Consider the following 20,525-nt stretch of genomic DNA (forward strand, 5'->3'; position numbering starts at 1 on the left):
TATATTTTCTTGCTCAATCTTTTTGGAACAGTCTTTTCGCTCAAGCAAACGTCTTGAAAATCTTCTTTGTCAAACTTCTTTCTTGATAAATCTTCATTATCCTTGGACAATCACATACTCAAACTCATCGTGAGCATGTGTTTGCCTTGTGTGTTAATCAGTGTTAACAATATTCAGCATCAACAGCTAGTCATATCAACATCCTGCTTGTATTAAGCACTATGCCTGTCAGCTTCAACGAGTAGACTAAACGAGTGAAATAAAAGATTCATAAAATAGAAGAATAGCTACACGACTAGATGTCATCGAACTCTTCCATGTCGTCGACGTCAATACCCTTCTTCTTGAGCGCCATACGTTCCTTCTTCTTCTTTCTGAGCTCAGAGGCGTTCAATCTGGCCTGTTTCTTTTCGCTGACGATCTTGTTACCAAGGGCATCAAACTTGTCTTCTTCATCGTCCTTCTTCTCAATCTTGGTCTTACCTTGACCTTCGACCTATAATGACGTCAGTGAGATATTTTCCAGAAAAGTGTGATATTTCTACTTGCCCAATTATGACCTGATGCTTCCAAGTAACCGTCTCTCATTGCCCTGTGTAACGCTGTCAGTATTATTCACACTAGTAACAAGTGTCACCCACCAAACTTCGGAACAGATCGATTCGGAGAATTCTCTGTTGTGAGTGATGATCAAAACACCACCACCGAAGACCTTGAGGGCTTCAATGAGTGCTGCGAGTGACTCTCTGTCGAGATAGTTTGTTGGCTCATCCAAACAGATTACGTGTGGCTTTCTCCAGGTGGCAGCACCGAGAACAACCTTGACCTTTTGTCCACCAGAGAGACCTGCTTGGGTGTAAGAAATAGACTCTAAGATACTATATCACCATACCTCTCATGGTGTTGTGGGTGGTGAACTCTGACTCGAGACCAAAGTCCTCAAAGTGCTTCTCGATCTCCTTACGCACAAGTGGTCTCATCATACCGAGTCTCTGGGCCTCACGGGTGTCAACCTCCATGACCTTCTTCTCGAAACCTCTCTTGACGAGCTCGTCGCGAGAGAACCACATGTTGTCAGCAGAGGACATGCCCTTGAAGCCACACTCGTACTCGTAAGATTGCTTGAGCTTCTTACGGCCGACAATCTCCTCAATGTAGCGCTTCTGGCCTTCGATGATGACGACAGAGCCGTTCTTCATCTTCTCAGCCTCCTCCTCGGTGATTTGGCGCGTCTCCTTCATCATCTCCTCGAGATCCTCACCTGTCTGGTATCTCCAGAGCATGTACTCGAGTGGGGTCTTGTCGAGGTGGTTGTCGATGTGGTGGAAGGCGTGCTGGGCGACATATCCGATAACCAGGTTAGGGTGCTTCCATACCTCACCGCTAATGTTTGGCTCAATGTCACCGATGAGCAGCTTGACGAGCGTCGATTTACCCGCTCCGTTTGGTCCGAGGACGGCAACACGTGACGAGAGGGATACTTGCAGCGTTATGTCAAACAGCTGTTGCACCTTGGCGGTAGGGTACTGGAAGTTCACCTTACGCATCTTGAGCAGCGACTTCTCCTTGGTCTTGACACCCTCCAACATTGGTGGCTCTGGGAGAATGAACTTGTACTCCTCGCTAGCGGCAATCTCGAAGAAGGACTTGGCCTCTGGGACGAGTTTAGCAAAGTTCTCGAGGTTACCTGGGTAACGCTTGATCTTGAACTTGCTCAAGTAGATGACGTCGGTGATGGTCTTGTTGAGGAACTCCGAGTCGTGGGACACAATGATGGAGGTACAGTGGGTGAGGGAGGTAAGGTAGTCAATGATCCATTGCACGTTCAACACATCCAAGTGGTTGGTTGGCTCATCGAGCAACAAGATGTCGGCCTTGAAGAGGATGGCTCTGGCCAAGGCAAGCTTCATCTTCCATCCACCAGAGAGAGAGCCGATGGACTCGTCTTGGCGCTCCTCACTGAAACCGACAGTGGCCAAACCTTGTCTGATCTCAGCTTCGTCAGCCTCAATACGCTTGTCAGCTTGGACGAATTGGACAACAGTGGTGTCTTCCTCGCTACCGTCAATGTCGTGCTCGACGTAGAAGGTACGGACTTCGTCTGGTGATGGGAAACCTTCAACTTGACCATTTACAATGGCTCTCATGAGAGTGGATTTACCGGTACCGTTACGACCAAGGAGACCGTATCTGTGACCTCTCTTAAGACGAAGGGTGGCGGTGTTGAGAAGAATCTTAGCACCGTAAGCCAATGAGAAGGTACAGTTACAGAGATCTTCACCCTCCTCTTCGTCAGGGAAGACGTGCTCAACCTCGGCATCGTCAGCGGAGGTCTTTTCGAGCAACTCCTTGACGACGGCCTTTGCTTGTGAGTTGACAGAGGCTGGGTCGACAGCGTTGAGTTGGAGAGAGATGAGCTGGACGAGAGCAGAAGTCCACTCAGTTTCCTCACCGCAGCGAGCATTTGAAAGCTCTTGGCCGAGACGGGCAATGTATGCGACGAAGCAGTCGTCAGCCTTGGCGAGAGAGTCACCAGTGTTCTTGAGAGCGGCAACTAAGACATCAACAACGTGGTTGAGTTCGATGGTTTTGATTGGTGGGAGATCGGTACCATCCGAGTTTTCTGGTACGCTACCAACTTGACGGAGCTTCTTGATAGCGCGGTTGACGACAGAACGTGCTTCTGGGTCAGCGACAGATTCCTCAATCTTGATAAGACCTGGAAGAAGCTTTGGAAGGAAAGGACGAACGATACGCTCGTTGTCGACGAGGGTGGACATGTTGTCGATAATGACAGCAGTCTTACGACGGAGAGCAGTTTGACGTTCAGCGAGACCACGAGAGAGAAGAGGTTCCATGAGGGCAAGGGTTGGTGAGTCGACCTCAGAAACGAAAGTGGTAGCGGCCAAAACTTGGATAGTTGTTGGGACCTTTTCGACTGGGTTGATGAGACATTCTTGGAGTGCAGGAATGAATTTTTCAATATCCTTGTTGTTGACCTGGAGTGGAATATTGGTTAGTACATCAAGATAGCCACTTCAAAACACCCTCACAAGAGAACAAAGCTTCTTCAAAGAAGAACGTGCAGCCTTCTTGACATCTGATTTGGTGTCCCACATAACTTCAGCAAGAACAGGCATACAATCCGGCATGAGACGAGCCATTTGGTCAGGGACAGATACAACGAGCTTGTTGAGAACAGCCAAACCACCAGTCTTAATTTGCCATTTACCTGCGGTTCTGATTTGCTCGAGGAGTGGTGGCAAAATGAAGGCAGTGGCCCAGTTGTTCATGACTGCGACGAAATCTTCAACGGCCTTGACAGCAGCATCTCTAACAGCATTGCTCTTATCAGCGAAAGCTTCCAAGAGAGCGCCAAAGACGTCGTGTTGGGTTGAAAGAAGGAGGTATGGCTCAACAGGAGTGAATTGGCCACCTGCGACGATAGCAGAGATCAATTCGGCTGCGCCCTGTCTAGCGGTTTCGTTCTTCTTTTCAGATAAACCGCCGAGGATAGATTCAGGGAGAGAGAGAGTGGCGACTGCAGCAGGGCCACCGTCCTTGATAACTTTTACAACAGCTTCTTGAGCTGCGTTACGCGCGGCTTTATCAGCGTTGAATATGGCTGAAGTGTCTAACTGTCCCGGCGTAGGCATTTCCTCGTGGTTCTTGGTTAAGAGAAGGTTGGAATCCAACTTGACGAGCTTGTGAGATAATTTTTTAAAATATTCCGGGAAGAGCGTGAAAACGGTGTAGATGAGAGTGTACACGTATTTATTAAATAAAATACCAAAATTAAAGGACTGGTCGAGGTCAGATGCGTCTCCGGTGGCTGCTTTGGTCGGTGGAGATAAGCCCAGGCAGAAGGAAGCGAGAAGACAGGATGCTAGTGGACCAGAGAACAAGGAAATGTGGATGAGGCATGCTTCAAGGATTAAGAATAAATATCCAGATGGCTGGCAGCCAAAGAATAAGCTCAGTAGGGGAGCTATGAATGGTATAAAGGAGCTACACGATTATGATCGTGTGGAGTTTAGCGTGGAAAACTTGAGTAGGCGTTTTAAGAGATCTCCGGAGAGTATACGTAGGGTTCTCAAGAGTAATTGGGTGCCTAATCAACTCAGGGCCAGTGAGCAGAATGAGCGAGCGGAAAGGGGAGTCACGAATGAATTAAATTCATCTCAATCATCTCGGCCGCCTCACGGTACACACGCATCTCACACTCACCCAAATCGCAAATCATTCTCAGATAACGTAAACGCCATCAAACAATATCTATCAAAGCATCCATCAAAACACTCAAACTCAAGTTGAATGACTATCACCAGTTATAATAAGGTACAGGGTTTATAATCTTTGGAGACTCCCTCACCACACCAGGTGATCTAGTTTTGTTGAGAATTTTCATCCACTTTTGGTCCTTTTGTTGAGATATTGAGGGGTGAGGGGTGAGTAGTATCTTAAGCCTAGACTGTGGATGCTGCTTAATACCAGTTCTCATCCTACCTTTAATATCAATTCTCTTATCAGGCGTACCTCTATTAACGTATGCTTGATTAACGACAAGGTTGTGTCTGTCAAGACCCTTGGCAATGGCATGATCTCTAGCCAGCACGAGAGTACTCTTGATTCTCTTACTAGCCCTCTTTTCACTGAATTGCATCTGGAGAATAGCGCTATCTATTGGCTTATGGGCGATCTGTCTACCCAAATCGTTTAGTTTTTTATGAGAAATTTTAAACCAAGCGGTAGAATAGGAGTGAGAGGTGTGTGTCTGTGTTGGAATTGGTAAGGGCTTTGCAGTTGGCTGTATAAGTGAAGATGAAGTATCCTTTGGTGCTGGCTTCTCGCTCAACTCAGGCTGAGCTTCGAGCTGCTTAGAGAACTTCTGCAGCTGCTGACTAAACCAAGGGAGTTTAAATGCTGATGATCTAGTCGACGTTGAGAATTGGCGAAGACTCATGGGATGGTGGTTACAGACAACAACCAAGATGGCGATATCGATTGGGAATATTTTCTACATTTCATTATTGCTGGTAAATTCTATTGCCATTTTAAATCAAGAGAGGTTTCTTAGTAGGAGTGCGTCGTATCCAGCCAGCCAGCCATCCCAGCTATTGACACACACTCCCAGTCGGTTGGACACAATCAAATAATATTTATCAAGATGAAAATATCAAGACGAGGCTAATTAATTTAATCTCAGCTGTTAGAACCCTGATGAGATGTGAGTCGCTAGATAGTTGGCACACTAACACACATTAACGCAAACATACACACACACACACACACAGTCCCCCTTATTATACTCAATATCATTGTAATCATTTATCAAATTATACTCGGCTAGTGCTTAAGTGTCGGCCAGGACAATGACCCAATTTTTCAATTTTTAGAAATATCGGGAGATAACCTGGCCTGTATTTACTCTAGCCAATAGAGTACACGCCGTCTATCATTATCATCATAGAGGCTTTTTTTAACTCTTAAACGGCTTAAAGCATCTCTTCATCGTTTTTCTCGCTTAAAAACCCCTCTTAACGCGGCTTAACCGGGGTTAACAGGGAGTCTTTTAGTGGGAATATTCCAAGTTACAGGTTAGCTCATTAAATCACCCAATATACCTACAAAGCACCCCAAATTACCTACAAACACGCGCATCAGTAAAGACCACAAACACGCGACTGTCTTTCTTTTGTCCAACTATTCCATTTAGTCTCAAACGGCCATGACGACGTTGATCACGTGTATGCTCAGCGTACTGGGTGTATTGGTATGTGCAATCGCCCGCACTATACACCCTCCTTCGGATCTGATCATTGCTGTTCCCCCGCGCATACCCTTTAGTTAGTTTGAGTTGAATGTCGCTGGATCTCACCTCTAACACGCAACCAGACGCGCCATTTCAATGGGGTTACTCGTTTAATGATACAAACAGCCAACTCTTCCGTTTCGATTACACTCTTGCGCGGCTAATCGCCCCGTCGGGCGAATCCTCGTCCCAGCAGCCCAATGGGACACTTGCGCGGATGTTCCCCGACAACATTGACAAAAAGAGCACGCCGTATGAATTCAAGTTGCCAGAAGGCACGCAGAGTCATTCGTCGTATGGGAAGAGACGTGCAGAGCGAGGGGAGCACACCATGCACACCATGCACACCATGCACACCATGCAAGCGCGTTCGAGCAACATCTATACCATAGACAAACAAGCAATCAACACCACCACCCCGCTCTGTTTAACCACGACCAACACATCCACACCGAGCTACTACGAATGGCACAACGCCACTGAACCTGGCCATTGGACTGTGGAAGTGCAGTCGATCCTCCTCTATGGCAGCAATGGCTATGAAGAGAAAGGGAATGAGACGTGCATCTCACCACCCTTCGCGTATGAACGCGTGCACTCCGAGGCTCAATTTTCAGTGTCGACACTCGATGTTGAACAAGTGGAAAAGGAGAGCGAGACTGGGGATGGTGGCACTGCTTCCATCACCACTACCACTACCACATCCACGTATTCCCCACAGACTAGCGCTTCAGCTACGCTCGTGCACACTTCCTTCTCTCCCTCGCCTACAGGTAACATACTTGTATCGGGGTATGACAGAGATGCAGCCGCGTCACAGAATCTCACTCTCACTCTCACTCTCCTCTCACTCTCCTTTGTTATCTTATATCTCTTGTAATCATATCCATTTCGTTCGTCACTACCATCATCATGATGTCTAATCAGATAAACGGAGTCGCGGAGATGGGCTCGGAGATGGACAAGCGAGCGGAGATCGACGCTACTGGCCGAATGGCAGGGATGAGGGTGGACGATAGCGAGATAACTGGCCATTTCGACAGAGATGGATGTGACGGTGGAGATGGCGACAACAACGGCGAGAACAACAACGATAATAACACCAGCAACAACGCAAACAACAGTAACTCCACCCAGCGTCCACTCACGATAGTCTACTCGACAGAAACCGGCAATGCGCAAGACGTAGCAGAGCGATTAGGGCGACTAGGTGAGCGGTGGCGATGGGAAGTGAGGGTTTGCGAAGCGGATGAGTTCGACATCAATACTCTCCTCACAGCGCCGATAATTCTCTTCGTGCTCTCAACGACTGGCAACGGAGAGCACAACCCCACTTTTCGCAGTCTGTGGCGGCAGCTGCTCAATTCACGTCTACCGTCGGATTTGCTGGATGGGCTGGTATATGGGGTGTTTGGGCTGGGCGACTCCTCGTATGCGCGTTTCAACTGGGCCGCTAAATCGCTCGATCGTCGGCTCGATAGTCTCGGTGCGCAGCGCGTCGTCGGCAGAGGCGATGGCGATGAGAGACATTACATGGGATATGATGGTGTCTTTCTGCCGTGGTCCGGCGTTCTCTTCAACAACCTCAATCACCTCCTTCCCCTCCCCAAAGGCGTGGATAAGTTGGATGACGATTACCTCCCCCCACCGCGCGTCAAGATGGAGTGGCTGAATGGGAGCGGGAGTGGGAGTGGTAGTAAGAATAGCAGCTCTAGCAACACCACGAACAACACCAACACACCACCAAATAATCCTAGCACGCCTTACACCTGCACACTTGACAGCAGCACGCGTCTCACATCCCCGTCATGGTGGCAGGATGTACGCCATCTAGTACTAAACACCCCACCCACTCTGCCCCCCTTCCGCGCCGGTGATGTAGCTGTGTTGCAGCCGCGCAACGAACCCAGCGCGATATCCAACCTCGTGCGCCAATTAGGGTGGGAGGAATGTGCGGATGAGTTATTGCTGCTTTGTGACAGGCAGTCTAGTCACTCTGATAACGCAAATCACGATACTCAAACTCACACTACCCACCTCCCAAGCCCCCTGCAACGATACACCCACACACCCACCACACTGCGCCATCTACTCACATACCACTTATCGCCCTACGCGGTACCACGAACGACGTTCTTTGAGTACTTGGCACACTTCACCAGTAGCGACGTGGAGAGGGAGCGTCTACGTGAGTTCACCAGCGCACAAGGCGCCGATGAGCTGTACGAGTATTGCGCACGTGTGCGCCGTACTGCCCCGGAAGTGCTCGATGACTTCAAGTCTGTTCGCATCCCGCCCCGGTATGCCCTCGACGTCTTCCCTCTTCTCCGCCCGCGCAAGTTTAGCATAGCGGGGAGCAAAAAGTCACATTCACACGCTCACGCCTCAAACCAGCTGCAGCTCTGTATCGCTCTCGTCAGGTACAAGACTAAACTGGCAAGGCCGCGCATGGGAATTTGCAGCGCTTGGTTGGAGAGTCTGAAGCAGGGCGACGAGGTGCATGTGGGCGTGGAGGAGGGGACTATTAGGGCACCGCGGCGTGTGAATGGGCATGAGGATGCGGATGAGCACGCTGATAATAACTTGACACACACACCTCCCCTTCTCCTCGTCGGGCCTGGTACTGGTGTGGCGCCGATGCGCGCACTGGTGCAAGAACGTGAGCGTGACATTCACACCCAACCAAGCGCACAAAACACCGCTCTCTATTTCGGTTGCAGATGCAGTGGAATGGACGAATTGTATGCAGATGAGATGCAGTCGCTCGCTAGGGCTGGACGGCTCCATTACCGCGTGGCGCACTCTCGCGATGACGTTCACGGTAACAAGGAATACGTTCAGCACCTCCTCCAACAGGATGGAAAACGCGTCTATAATTGGCTCGTGGAGCGCAGCGGATATCTTTTCATTAGTGGCAGCTCGGGACAGATGCCCAAGGGAGTTAGAAAAGCTGTCGCTAGTATCATCGAGAGGCTCGAAGGGGTGGATGAGAACACCGCGATGAGAAAAGTGGAGTATTTCGAAAGCATTGGGAGGATTGTGGAGGAGTGTTGGTAGAAAGAGAAATATTGGTTAAAGATGCGTCGGTAGATGAAAAGGATAAAAGTACATGCATTGCAATTTATAGATAGATACATAGTCACATAATTACATACCGTGAGCTCCAAATTTAGTTAGCGTATGCACAGGGAACGGACTGTCACATGTCGAGCAGCGTTGTGGGGGATGGCAGAAAACTGGTCAAGGTGGATTAGCAAGACAAAGAAAATTTTCAAGCACGACCCACTACTAAGACAGACAGAGCAGATGTAAGCCATATCCACGATACGCTTATGGCAGAAACAGGCAGCTCTGAAATCGACCTTGTCAGAGCGTGGCTGGACGAGCTTATGCCTGAGGGCGTGGTTTGGGAGGAAAGCCATGATGAGATACTGGATGAGGCTATCAATGTACTTGACTTGTATGTAGTTACCGCCGGTGAGATGCGCTGCCTGTTGAAGGAAGATGGTGTTGCTGTTATACAGCTCGCACACGTCGACGAGTATCTTAGCTTTTTGTGCAGCAAAAATCGAGTTCATGAGGCTGACGTAGTGTGAAGGGACATCATCGGAGGTAGTGATTACGAGAATGCGGAAGGAGTGGGGGGAGTCTGAGCTGGCGCTGGCTTCGTTTAGCTTCCGGTTGATGTGGCAGAGCGACTGGGCGAGAGTGGTGGCTAGCGTGGCTTTGACGGGTTTATCCGTGCGATAGAAATCCCGCACACACTCCACAAACACCTCAGAGAGCTGGCTGAAGTTTGCGTCATCTTCGTGCGTATCGAAAAGAATCTTATTATTGAGGTGCACCGAGGCTGAATTCAAGTCGGAATTACTTAAATGCAAATTAATAAATACGAGCAGCTGCTTCAACGAAGATAGAGAAACATTTTTATTTTTCAACTCAAGGACCACGCTCAGATGGTTTGACGTGGTCGCCATCGCTGTTACGGAGCAACGTCCAACACCCGGAATACGCGAGAGATGAGAATTTGGGCATTAATTCTGGCACTGATTTATACCGTCTATGCCACGAGCATCCTCAGCATCGACCTCGGCAGCGACTCGCTAAAGATTGGTCTCATCGGCAGCGGGAATCTCGACGTCGTCCTCGATAAAGACAGCTCACGGAAGCTGCAGTCGACTGTTGGCTTTAAGGGCGATGACAGACTCTTCGGTAAGCAGGCACTCCAGAACAGCAACAAAAATCCAGACACCAGCTATCCTCATCTCAAAATGCTCATTGGGAAGACTGCTGAGGCTGACAGCACACAGCGTTGGGAAGCGATATTCCCCGCAGTAGACAACAGCGTCACTGACAGAGGCACGCTCCAGCTGCACTCGCATAAAGACGCGTATGCGATCGAAGAACTCCTGGCTATGCAATTCCACTACGCCAGACAGCTCGCTCAGATGCAAAGTGGTGAGACTATAAAGGATGTCGTATTGACTGTGGGTAGCTAATGTGTTGTACACTTTCTCTAACTTCTTTCACAGCTCCCGCCTTACTTCTCTACCTACGAAAGACAGGCTGTGTTGGACGCAGTCAATTTGGCAGCTCTCCAGCCAATCGCTCTTATCAATGATGGCACTGCTGTCGCCGTCAACTACGCAATGACCCGTTCGTTTGACTCTACTCCAGCTTCGTACGTTATATACGACGCAGGCGCGTCCTCACTTAGCGCAACTTTCGTTGAAATATCCTCCCACTCTCCACCCAAGAAGCGCTTCGGCAGCAAGCAGAACACTACCGAAATCAACGTTATTGGCACTGCATACGATGACAGCGTTGGTGGTGTTGACCTTGATCACCGTCTGCGCGATATCCTCGCAGACGCCTTCGAGCAGCAGCACAACCTCGACCAAAGCTGGCGAGGCAATGCACGTGCATGGAACAAGCTTCTTGTGGAGGCTAATCGCGTCAAGCATATACTCTCCGCCAATTCAGAATCCCAGGCGACAATCGAAGGTCTGCACGATGAGCTTGATTTTAAGAGCACAGTGAGTAGGGAGCAGTTCAAGGCAGCTATCGAAGACTACCAAATGAGGTGGTCGGCGCCAATTTCTGAAGTACTCGCTAAGACTGGTAGGGGTATTGATGGTGTTGACGCTGTTATTCTTACCGGTGGTGCCTCTCGCATCCCTATCATTCAATCGCAAGTCAGAGCGTTTGTGGGCGATGACAAAATTAGCACATCTGTTAATGCAGATGAGAGTGCTGTCTTGGGTGCTGCTTTCTACGGCGCTACATTCAGTAAATCGTTCAGAACTAAACCTCTCACAGTACACGAGGCTAGCGTGTACTCAATGGAGGGTGTGGGAATGGACGTGAGTGAGCATGGCACTCTGCTTTGGAAGGAGGGCGCTTCTCTCCCAACCAACAATACCATCTCTCTCCCACCTAGAGATGCGACAGTGGTGGTAAAATACACCGCAGACTCCATTCCACACGACCAACAGGCTGCTTACATGCAGCTTAATGTGACGGGTGTGGATGGAGCGCTCGCCGAAATGAACCTCAGCTATGAAGAAGCTGCTGCTGCGAATGTGAGAGTGGATATAGGTGTGGAACACACGTCATTCTCGCTCGTTCTTCCTACCGCTGCCGAGCTCGTTGTACCTGCTCCAGCTTCGCACGACGGTCTCACAGGCAAGCTGAAAGAATGGTTTAGCGTGGGAGCAGGTGGAGCAAAAGGAGAAGAAAAGAATGAAAACGGCACTACTACAGACAGCACAACACCTACACCCCCACACGCACAAGAAAAGAGGATCAAGTTGACGCTCTCAAGTCTTCCAGCCTCGCTTCAGCCGATGACGGTGGACCTGAAGGGGGAGTCTATGAACAAGCTGATGGCGCTCAACTACGCAGAGGCAATGGAAGGGCTTCGCGAGGAGACATTCAATGGCTTTGAAAGTAAGCTGTATATGTTGAAGGCATTGATAGAGAACGTAGACGGGAAATATGACGCGTTCCATAACGCCACGCTGCCAGAGGAAATGCGAGCGCTGGAAAGTGCACACGCAACAGCACTCACATGGCTCGATGAGGAGGGATGGTCAGCTACACTGGAGCAGATTCAGAAGGAGGCGACTAAGATTGGAGCCATCGAACAACCAGTTAAGGAACGTATTAGGAATGGGCAGGTGAAGGCAGCTGCTTTAGGTGACCTCCAGAAGGCATTGTTTGCAGGTAGGACTTTCCTCAAGGAGGCGAGAAAGAACTTGACAACCACGGATGAGTCGAGATATTCATTCAAAGAGGTCGACGAATTCGAGGCTCACCTCTTCCAGACCGAGAACTGGCTCAGGCCGCTGATGCGCAAGGATGGAGAGGCAAAACCATGGGAAGAAGGGGCATATACGGCGACTGAGTTGGAAGTCGCTGGGAGGAGTGTACAGGATTTCTTTATGGAATTGACTGAGAGGCTGCCAAGGAAGGCTGAGGAGAGTGTTACAGAGAGTGCTACGGAGAGCAGCCAGAGCACAACATCTGCACCTGCATCTGAAGCCAGCTCCTCAGGCACTCATTCAGACAACTCTTCAGGTACTCAAGACACACCAGGCACTCCAACACCACCAAACAAAAGCAAGTCAAGTGAGTCAGGTGAGACAGAGAAAAACCACCACAGCCACGATGAACTATAAAAGAGAGATGCATTTATTTAATTTTAGATTTCATTATCAGTTGACGTGGGTTGGCATGTGATAGATACCGCAGCTGGCGAGATGTTTGGTGAATGAAGTGAATGAGTAACACACAGCAGCTGCTAGCGGTGACAAACATCCGAAATTATTGGGGATCGTGTGATTATAATAAATCCGCGTTGGGTTTAAATTGCTCTAAACGCACTCTCACCTCAACAACCAACACGAAATAAGAAAAAATGGTTTTAATTAAAGCAGCTATCTGTGGTGCAGGCGGTGGAATTGGTCAGCCATTATCCCTCCTCACTGCGCAAAACCCACATATCGGTGAAGTCTCTCTGTTTGATGTTGTCCCATCAGTACACGGTGTCGCTGCCGATTTATCCCACTTGGACGGCACAGCTGTTGTAAAGGGCTACACTAAGGAGAATGATGGTTTGAAGCACGCTCTCACCGGTGCAAATGTCGTCATTATACCTGCAGGTGTTCCACGTAAGCCTGGGATGACTCGTGATGACCTCTTCAAGATCAACGCATCTATTTGCCGTGATTTGGCCACTGGTATTGCCGATTACGCTCCAGATGCCATCGTCGGTGTCGTATCAAACCCTGTCAACTCCACCGTTCCTGTCTTTGTTGAGACTCTCAAAGCAAAGGGCGTCTTTAACGCTCGCAAGGTCTTCGGTGTCACCACCCTCGATATCGTTAGATCATCCAAGTTCGTCGCTGAGGTCCTCGGTAAGCCTAACGAGGCTCCTCAATACACTATCCCTGTTATCGGTGGTCACTCAGGCAAAACTATCATACCTGTTATCAGCCAGTCTCAGCCAAAGGTCGATATCTCCGGCGACAAACTCAACACTCTCGTCAACAGAATTCAATTCGGTGGTGACGAAGTTGTTAAGGCTAAAGATGGTGCTGGTTCAGCGACCCTTTCAATGGCATACGCTGGTTCTAAGTTTTTGAACGCTGTCGTTAGCTCCGTCTACGCTGATAAACCTAGCGTCATCCAAGCTTACGTATACCTCCCTGAGTTGCCAGGTGGTGACGCCATCAAGAATGACATTGGAAAGGATGTCTCTTACTTCTCCGTTTCCCTCCAGCTCGGTAAGAGCGGTGTTGAGAAAGTTCTCCCTGTTGGTCCACTCAGCGACTACGAGAAGGGTCTCCTTCAAGAGGCTCTCCCTGAATTAGACGCTTCCATTGTCAAGGGTGTTGGTTTCGGAAAGAGTTCACTTTAGGTATGACAGTGGTTTGTATTGTTACTGAAGTATGCATGAAATATATCAATCGCAGTGTGCAAATAAGAGTTGTGTTGGTAGTTAAAATTAGTATCAAAATCCAAATGCTTCGACTTGATGAGTCTTGAAATGTCTATAGGTGTCCCCTTTCTCGCAGATCAAATGGCGATCAATGAAGGGGTTGAGGAAAATGCCATGCTCGTCATACTTGTGGATAATTTCCATGAACTTGGGCAGCCCGCTGTACTTTTCACCAACTTCTTGAGGTGTTTGTGTGGAATGCTTAGCCCAATGCGCTCTACCGTTATATTTACGGAGGATATCTTCGAAGGTTCTGAATATCCTTCTATAGCGTACACGACAATTGAATGGTTTGTATTTGATCAGGCCAATCCACATGAAGTGAGTTTCTACTTGATTGCCCACGTGTTTGTTAGCAGGGGAAAGTAAGATATCGTCAGCCTTCGAAATGCGCACTTCGAGTGGAAAATCAACGTCATTCTCATCCACCAGCCATTCATTGAGCTCCAACATACACTCGTAAGCCTGAGACAGAGGCACAGACCATTCGGTAGTGTATTGCAAAAGACCGCAGTCCATGTTGAAAATGTTGCACGAGGTGTCTGTGCGCTGTTGGTGCTGTCCAAACACACACCGCCACGCCAGGTGGCTGAGAAGGGGAGCGATAGCGGGCACGTACCGCTTCACCAGCAGCAGTGGCTGGAGAAGAAAGCTAAAGAGTGTGCTAGAGACAGGCGCTTGCGGTTGGTATTTTTCAGTGTTTTGTGCGGCTTTATACGACTGCATCAGACTAACTCCTCCCGTCTGGGGCAGCCAGAACGCCTTAACATAGGGCGCAGTGCGCCACCGGTCGAGCCAGGAAGAGGGACTGCTGGTGTACTCGTCGAACGACATTGCCGTTGTGACTTGATGCAGGTTGAATTTCTCCTCCACGCTCAGCACCACGCTGAGAATGATGCCTGTCGCGCCGAGGGAGCACAACGTAGCGTTGAAGAGGTGTGGGTGGAGTGTGCGTGAGCACTCTAGCACCTCACCACTAGCTACGAGGATAGAGAGGGAGTGGACGTACGATGACATGCAGTGGTGGTCGATCCCGCTGCCGTGCGTGGCTGTCGCAAGGCAGCCAGCTATAGTCTGATCGGAAATAGACCCGAGGATCGGCATGGCAAGGTTGTTAACGTCGAGTGCCTGATTGATATCCCTCAACAATGTGCCTGAGTGGGTGGTGATCGTGCGGTCTTCTTTGTCTATCTGTAGAGGAGTGCAGAGTGAGAAAGTATCATATGAAAAGCACTTGACGCACACTTATCACACCTGCTATTCCCGACATTATTACTATCCAACCCTCGCTGCATGCTAGGTCAGAGGGCGAGTGCCACACGCCCATGGCTCGCACTCGCACCCTTGCCCTGCGGGCTGCTTCTACGATGAGCTGCGTGTCGGCGATCGTGTGCGGCGTGTATATCCGCTCAGGCGTCGCTTCGAATGTCCTTGCCCAGTTTTGTAGCTTGTGTGTGGGAGTACCTTGGAAAGCGCTGATTCGGTGCTCTAGTTGCTCATCTGAAATTTTCTTCAAGTCGCTCAATACCATAATTTCCTGCATCGCCATCGCTATCGCCACCGATGATGCACTGAACGACGAAGACATCGGGTGTTTTCGTGATAGTAACTAAAACAAAAATTCACTCTTTTTTTAAAACAAAAGACTAGCAAGGAGTACATACAAGTTATTGTACGAGTTACCGCACGACTTGTCGCAACTCATACCACCACATCCATGGCACACCACGCCCAAGACTCGGAAATAGCGCGGCACAGGCGCAGAATAACAGCGTACCACGCTTACATACAGCCAGTCTTGAAGGCATTGAAGGATACACATGAGGTTAGTGTGCCCTACACGTTGCGTTCCAAGGTCTGCAACCAGGCGTGGAGAGAGAAGCTGGGGGAGACGGTAAACCAGTACCCGCGCTCGACAAAGACTACGATAGAGCTACAGCAAATAGCTTGGGAAGATATACAAAACAATTTCGATAGTTTCATCCGTGATTTGAGACGCAGACTGGATCAGTATGCTCTGGTGAACATGAGGACAAGTGTGGATCCGAAAGATGGGCTCAGTCTGGCTGATTGGGATTACGAAACTCATATGAACCAAATCGTGGACAGACTAGACAAAGAACAGCCAGATACACCGTCTCAAAGCAAAATTTCACTCGCAGAAGGACTCTGGAAGGTTAGGAAATATGTTCGTAGTGAGGAATTCATCGAACAAGAAGAGGAGAATCTCAAGGAGGCGACTGTAAGGTTGGAGTTGGATACTGTCAGGGGGATCAAAGGGATACAGCAGCAGGTAAAGAAGGCAAGAGTGGGTGTTTAGTGGGTTGTTAGTGTATTCTATAGCAGTTTCTGTATTAATGTTTATAATATCCTATACCCAATACCCATTCGTTTTTCACCTGCGCTGATGGGCGATAGCAGATAATGCGTAAGTAAACGCACTTAAAAGAAAGCAAGATAATTACAAGCACCATGCAGCAAAACAAAAGAATAAAGATACCACACGGAAGCTTTCGGCGTATAATCTATTCATGAAACACGTCCTGCAATCACTCAAGCAGAGCCACGGGAGTGTGAGCTATGGGCACAGATTTAAAGCGTCTGCCCGTCTTTGGACGCAGAGGATGGAGATGACAGCTGTGGATATATCCACCAAAACGAAGACACCTGTTGGTGCACTCTCGAAGCAACTCATTCAGGAGAGGACATGGGAGGGAGCTCAGCGTGATATGGGAGTCATTCTTATTCATCTTGCACAGTCAGTAGAGTATAGCGCCAGACTGGAGGCAGAGGCAGAGGCAGGACATTACATGCACAGCAACGTACCGAGAGCTAACAGCGAGTATAATAGACATATGCAGAGTACACTGGCACAGCTCAAGGAAATTCAGTCAGACACGCCATATCAAACTAGATTTAAATTGGCGGCGAGTATGTGGCAGGAAAGGAAGAAGGAGAGGAGTGAGAGGAGAGGAGGGAAGAAGAGGGACTATATCCCAGTTTATAGCGATGTTGACGAGGAAGACATTGTGTTGCAAGGACCATCTTCAAGTATACATCCGGGAAGGATACCAATGGGATATTACGATGGTGAGTTTGGTAATGACTTGAACTTGAAATCATCAATGGCGTCATCAATGCTATCAACAACGATACCACCAACAACAACGACGCCATCGATACCTTGGCAATACACGTGGGTAGCTATACCACCATTCCCAGAAGCAGAAGCAGAAGGAGAAGCAGCAGCAGAAGAGAATAGATATAACGGAAATGAAGACGATACAAATACGCTCAACGACTACAAAGACTATTTGGATGAAATATGAATAAATATTATACCTTTTACAAAGACAGTGATGCGGGTGACAATCAATCAATGGAGAGCATTTAGTCATTGGAAGTGGAATGGGTGTGATACAGACGATCTCTGTGGGATATGCCAGAATTACCTTGATAACTCTTGTCCGAATTGCAGTCTACCTGGAGATGATTGTCCGTTGAGTGAGTTAAAGTGCAGCGATTAGAAAACGCGTTGTTAACGCGTAAATTAGTCTGGGGGAAGTGTAACCACTCATTCCACATGCACTGTATACTCAAATGGCTCTCACTTGAATCGAGTAAAGGTCAATGCCCAATGGATAGGCAGCAGTGGGGTAAATAGTAATTACTCATCCAATCCAGCTAACAAAGCGCTTTATAGAAACCCAATAATATTTATTCCTTTATACCTTGTACTATTACCACCATGAGCATCACTAGCGATTCCCGGAGTTTTATCTCCGCGGAATCTAAAGCGCAACCCTCTAATTTGGTTATAAATGTTGATTACTCACCCCACTTTATCCGCTCCTACCGCGAGTGCATTGCAGATCTCCACCTGCAGTCATACGAGATTGATTCACACGTCGATAGCCCCCGATTGATGCCGACTAGAAACACGATAAACACCGCACATACCCCACGCCACACAAATACCACTCAAGGCAGTATCTTGGACAAGCTGAACAACGTACAGCCTATCTCCACTCAAGACCTCATGCTGAGAATTAGACCACAGAGTGCATCTACAGACCATTTAATAAGTTTGGAAGATGCAGAAGACTCAGAAGACGCAGAAGACGCAAAGACAAAGACAGACCACGCAAAGGGCAGTGTCGATTTCAGACACGACATACTATATCAAGCCATTAATGCCAGTTTCGGTGACACAACACCTAACAATTTTCTAAACACAGACCCATCCAAGTCTTTGAGCGGTGGTACTAGGCATAGTACTAAAGCGGGTGATTCGAATTATTCATACAAATCGGCAAAATCGGCAAAATCGGCTAGATCGACCAAGTCATTAAAACACACTCCCACACCTACAACACGCACATCATCGCTATTATCATCCCCTCCCAAATCAACACACAAACCACAAATGGGCGTACAAGTTACTCACTTAAAAATACCGCAGCAGCGCATACACGGCACTCCCACTATCCACAAGTCTCTCTCTACTCCTCTCCTCAGCGACCAGGACAGCGAGGTGTTGGATTCGCCTACACCCCCACCTGTGCCGATGAAGGAGGCACCGCGTGCGAAGACACAATCTTACTCATGCTCAAGCTCTGCTAAAAAACCCGAACGCTCTATATTTAATGAAATACATGCTCCAATACCTAGTCATAGTAGAAGTCACAGTCCCACTCAAACTCCTACTCCCGCTCTCAAAACGAGTGCGATCGATCGACGCAACAGACCACCAGCTCTCGAGTTAAGGCAATCGACTCATCGACAAATTGAAAGCAAGCTGGGTTGTTTGCAGGAGCAGAAAAAGGCACAGGAAAAGTCTGAAAAACAGTCTGAGGTGCAGTCTCAAAAGCAAGACAAACACAACAGCCATAAGCTCCCACCAGACACAACGACTCTGCCCTCTGAACACCCACCATACCTACCTCCACCCCCCATACCCCCCTTACCACAATCCACCGCCATTTTATCAAATTCTTTCACTCGAAATGTCCCAAGTAGACTGAAAGATGCACCAAAACTGACGAGGATGCGCTCAGAAACTCTGCCTTCTCCCACCACCCCAATCCATTCTATCAAACATCGCCCTACTTCTTCACCTACCACCACCGATCAATACTCTGTGACTAGATTGAGAGGTATGCTTGAGCAGCATGTAGCGCAGGAGAGGAGCATGTGGCATAGCATTACATCCAATACCCGTCATTCTTAATTTCATTGCAACCATTGTAGTTATTTCTAGGATATCTTAATTACTTAATATACATTATTCTAAAACAACATGCTTGATCGTGAATTTGTGAATAACAGCTATAATGGGATCACTGAAAGACTTGGATGATTTAACAACAAGACTTTCTAATTTAGGAAGTGATTTGAGCAGCAGTTCGCCGTCGAGTATTGCAGGCTGGTAAGTGATGCTCCTCTCCATATCGTCGTATAGCGATGAAGTGTTATCGCGTGGTCTGTTGTCGACCGTGTTAGTCTGCTCGTAAGTGCATCTAGTTAGAGTGAGGTGGGTAACATTCCTCAAACAGCCTTCGTTACACTGCAGTGGAAACCCAAATGTGCAATTCTCGATTGAGATTTGGTGCAACTCCTGTGATCGGAGCATACCCAAAAACCACGAAACGTTGCAAACACTATCGAGAAATACGACCCGCAGTTTGCGCACATTCAGCTGATTTGCGAATGCCCGGTTATCTCGAAACCACTTGAGGGTCGCTCTGTCCATAGCGAAGCTGCTGTTTTTCATCTTGATCGTATACAGCTCGGGACACTGGATGAGACAGCTAAATGTGACGGCTGACCTGTTGCGGGATTCTACAACTGCTGTGCGTGTCGGCTGCAAGTACGGCGCCCCTGGTATCGTTGTATGCTCCATCGCGACGTCTTTACCCTCCAGCTGCAGGTTGTGGGAGAGGGTGGACATGATGGTATCTGCGTCGCCTTTCAGCCTCCAATTGAGGAGGTGTAGATCGCTTGGGAAGGTAGTGAGGTGGTACACTTCCGCCTCATTCAATCCGATAAGCTGCGAGTAATTGCGCATCCTCAGTTTCTTACATGTCAAACCAAATAGAGACTCAGTGAGGGTGAGTATGAAACCCTTTTTTTCGCTGTTGAATGGGCCTCCGTAGTAATTCACCTCAATCAGCTCAAATGGACGGTTTGGCGAGACGTCGAGCAGCTGAAAGAAGAATCCCTTCAAGAACATCCTATTGTACGCGCGTATACACAGCTTCACACTTCTTATATACCCGCACCGCTCAATGTGGCTTTGGAATCTGCCGCGTAGATTCGACATATTCGCGTCGAAGCTCACTTTGCCTACGTTTTCATCTGTGGATATGAACGTGTTGACGTATACGTAATTTGTATTTATCGCGCGATACCATGCTCTGTTCACCAGCTTGCCGTTGTGGGCTGCACTGGGGCCGTTATTCTCGTGGCAGAGATATCCGAAGACAAGTTCGATGAGCTCGTTGGGGAGTCTTTTTAGAGGATCCTTGTGCCATTTGTGCGCTTTTTTTGTGGATAGGCTGGCCATACCTTTCTGATATACACGAGTGAATAAGTGATTCACGCAAACAGCACAGGTACACACTTTTTCTACATCTTTATCAGACTGCCCTGATTTGCAGGGTTTACGTGGTTTGGACCGCGTGTCCATGTCTGATGATGGCCGAGTCGGTT

At 48.5% G+C, this 20,525-nt stretch overlaps 10 protein-coding genes across 10 annotated transcripts; 6 read left to right on the forward strand and 4 right to left on the reverse strand.

Annotated features, from left to right (window-relative positions):
• Positions 1 to 295: 295 nt before the first annotated feature.
• J056_004694 (Elongation factor 3) lies at positions 296 to 4,963 on the reverse strand (the record flags this gene model as incomplete). Its single annotated transcript, XM_009269884.1, has 6 exons — positions 296 to 489; positions 546 to 592; positions 642 to 846; positions 893 to 2,999; positions 3,054 to 3,695; positions 4,373 to 4,963. 6 exons carry the CDS (start codon positions 4,961 to 4,963, stop codon positions 296 to 298), a joined length of 3,786 nt encoding a protein of 1,261 aa, XP_009268159.1.
• A 765-nt stretch (positions 4,964 to 5,728) lies between these two features.
• J056_004695 (uncharacterized protein) lies at positions 5,729 to 6,692 on the forward strand (the record flags this gene model as incomplete). Its single annotated transcript, XM_009269885.1, has 2 exons — positions 5,729 to 5,846; positions 5,896 to 6,692. The coding sequence occupies 2 exons, from the start codon at positions 5,729 to 5,731 to the stop codon at positions 6,690 to 6,692; spliced, it is 915 nt and encodes a 304-aa protein (XP_009268160.1).
• Positions 6,693 to 6,727: 35 nt separating this feature from the next.
• Positions 6,728 to 8,869, forward strand: J056_004696 (putative NADPH reductase TAH18; the record flags this gene model as incomplete). Its single annotated transcript, XM_009269886.1, has 1 exon — positions 6,728 to 8,869. The coding sequence occupies one exon, from the start codon at positions 6,728 to 6,730 to the stop codon at positions 8,867 to 8,869; it is 2,142 nt and encodes a 713-aa protein (XP_009268161.1).
• Positions 8,870 to 8,959: 90 nt separating this feature from the next.
• Positions 8,960 to 9,789, reverse strand: J056_004697 (General transcription factor IIH subunit 3; the record flags this gene model as incomplete). The annotated part of the gene is made up of 2 exons (XM_009269887.1): positions 8,960 to 9,048; positions 9,099 to 9,789. 2 exons carry the CDS (start codon positions 9,787 to 9,789, stop codon positions 8,960 to 8,962), a joined length of 780 nt encoding a protein of 259 aa, XP_009268162.1.
• A 42-nt stretch (positions 9,790 to 9,831) lies between these two features.
• Positions 9,832 to 12,492, forward strand: J056_004698 (Hypoxia up-regulated protein 1; the record flags this gene model as incomplete). Its single annotated transcript, XM_009269888.1, has 2 exons — positions 9,832 to 10,299; positions 10,345 to 12,492. The coding sequence occupies 2 exons, from the start codon at positions 9,832 to 9,834 to the stop codon at positions 12,490 to 12,492; spliced, it is 2,616 nt and encodes an 871-aa protein (XP_009268163.1).
• A 239-nt stretch (positions 12,493 to 12,731) lies between these two features.
• J056_004699 (uncharacterized protein) lies at positions 12,732 to 13,733 on the forward strand (the record flags this gene model as incomplete). Its single annotated transcript, XM_009269889.1, has 1 exon — positions 12,732 to 13,733. The coding sequence occupies one exon, from the start codon at positions 12,732 to 12,734 to the stop codon at positions 13,731 to 13,733; it is 1,002 nt and encodes a 333-aa protein (XP_009268164.1).
• A 93-nt stretch (positions 13,734 to 13,826) lies between these two features.
• On the reverse strand, positions 13,827 to 15,363 carry J056_004700 (L-gulonolactone oxidase; the record flags this gene model as incomplete). Its single annotated transcript, XM_009269890.1, has 2 exons — positions 13,827 to 15,005; positions 15,058 to 15,363. 2 exons carry the CDS (start codon positions 15,361 to 15,363, stop codon positions 13,827 to 13,829), a joined length of 1,485 nt encoding a protein of 494 aa, XP_009268165.1.
• A 168-nt stretch (positions 15,364 to 15,531) lies between these two features.
• On the forward strand, positions 15,532 to 17,143 carry J056_004701 (uncharacterized protein; the record flags this gene model as incomplete). Its single annotated transcript, XM_009269891.1, has 3 exons — positions 15,532 to 16,122; positions 16,233 to 16,242; positions 16,293 to 17,143. 3 exons carry the CDS (start codon positions 15,532 to 15,534, stop codon positions 17,141 to 17,143), a joined length of 1,452 nt encoding a protein of 483 aa, XP_009268166.1.
• A 419-nt stretch (positions 17,144 to 17,562) lies between these two features.
• Positions 17,563 to 19,044, forward strand: J056_004702 (uncharacterized protein; the record flags this gene model as incomplete). The annotated part of the gene is made up of 1 exon (XM_009269892.1): positions 17,563 to 19,044. One exon carries the CDS (start codon positions 17,563 to 17,565, stop codon positions 19,042 to 19,044), a length of 1,482 nt encoding a protein of 493 aa, XP_009268167.1.
• Positions 19,045 to 19,098: 54 nt separating this feature from the next.
• Positions 19,099 to 20,502, reverse strand: J056_004703 (uncharacterized protein; the record flags this gene model as incomplete). The annotated part of the gene is made up of 2 exons (XM_009269893.1): positions 19,099 to 20,385; positions 20,437 to 20,502. The coding sequence occupies 2 exons, from the start codon at positions 20,500 to 20,502 to the stop codon at positions 19,099 to 19,101; spliced, it is 1,353 nt and encodes a 450-aa protein (XP_009268168.1).
• Between the last annotated feature and the right edge of the window lie 23 nt (positions 20,503 to 20,525).

Source organism: Wallemia ichthyophaga (assembly GCF_000400465.1).
Source record: "Wallemia ichthyophaga EXF-994 unplaced genomic scaffold scaffold9, whole genome shotgun sequence".
Lineage (NCBI taxonomy): Eukaryota > Fungi > Basidiomycota > Wallemiomycetes > Wallemiales > Wallemiaceae > Wallemia > Wallemia ichthyophaga.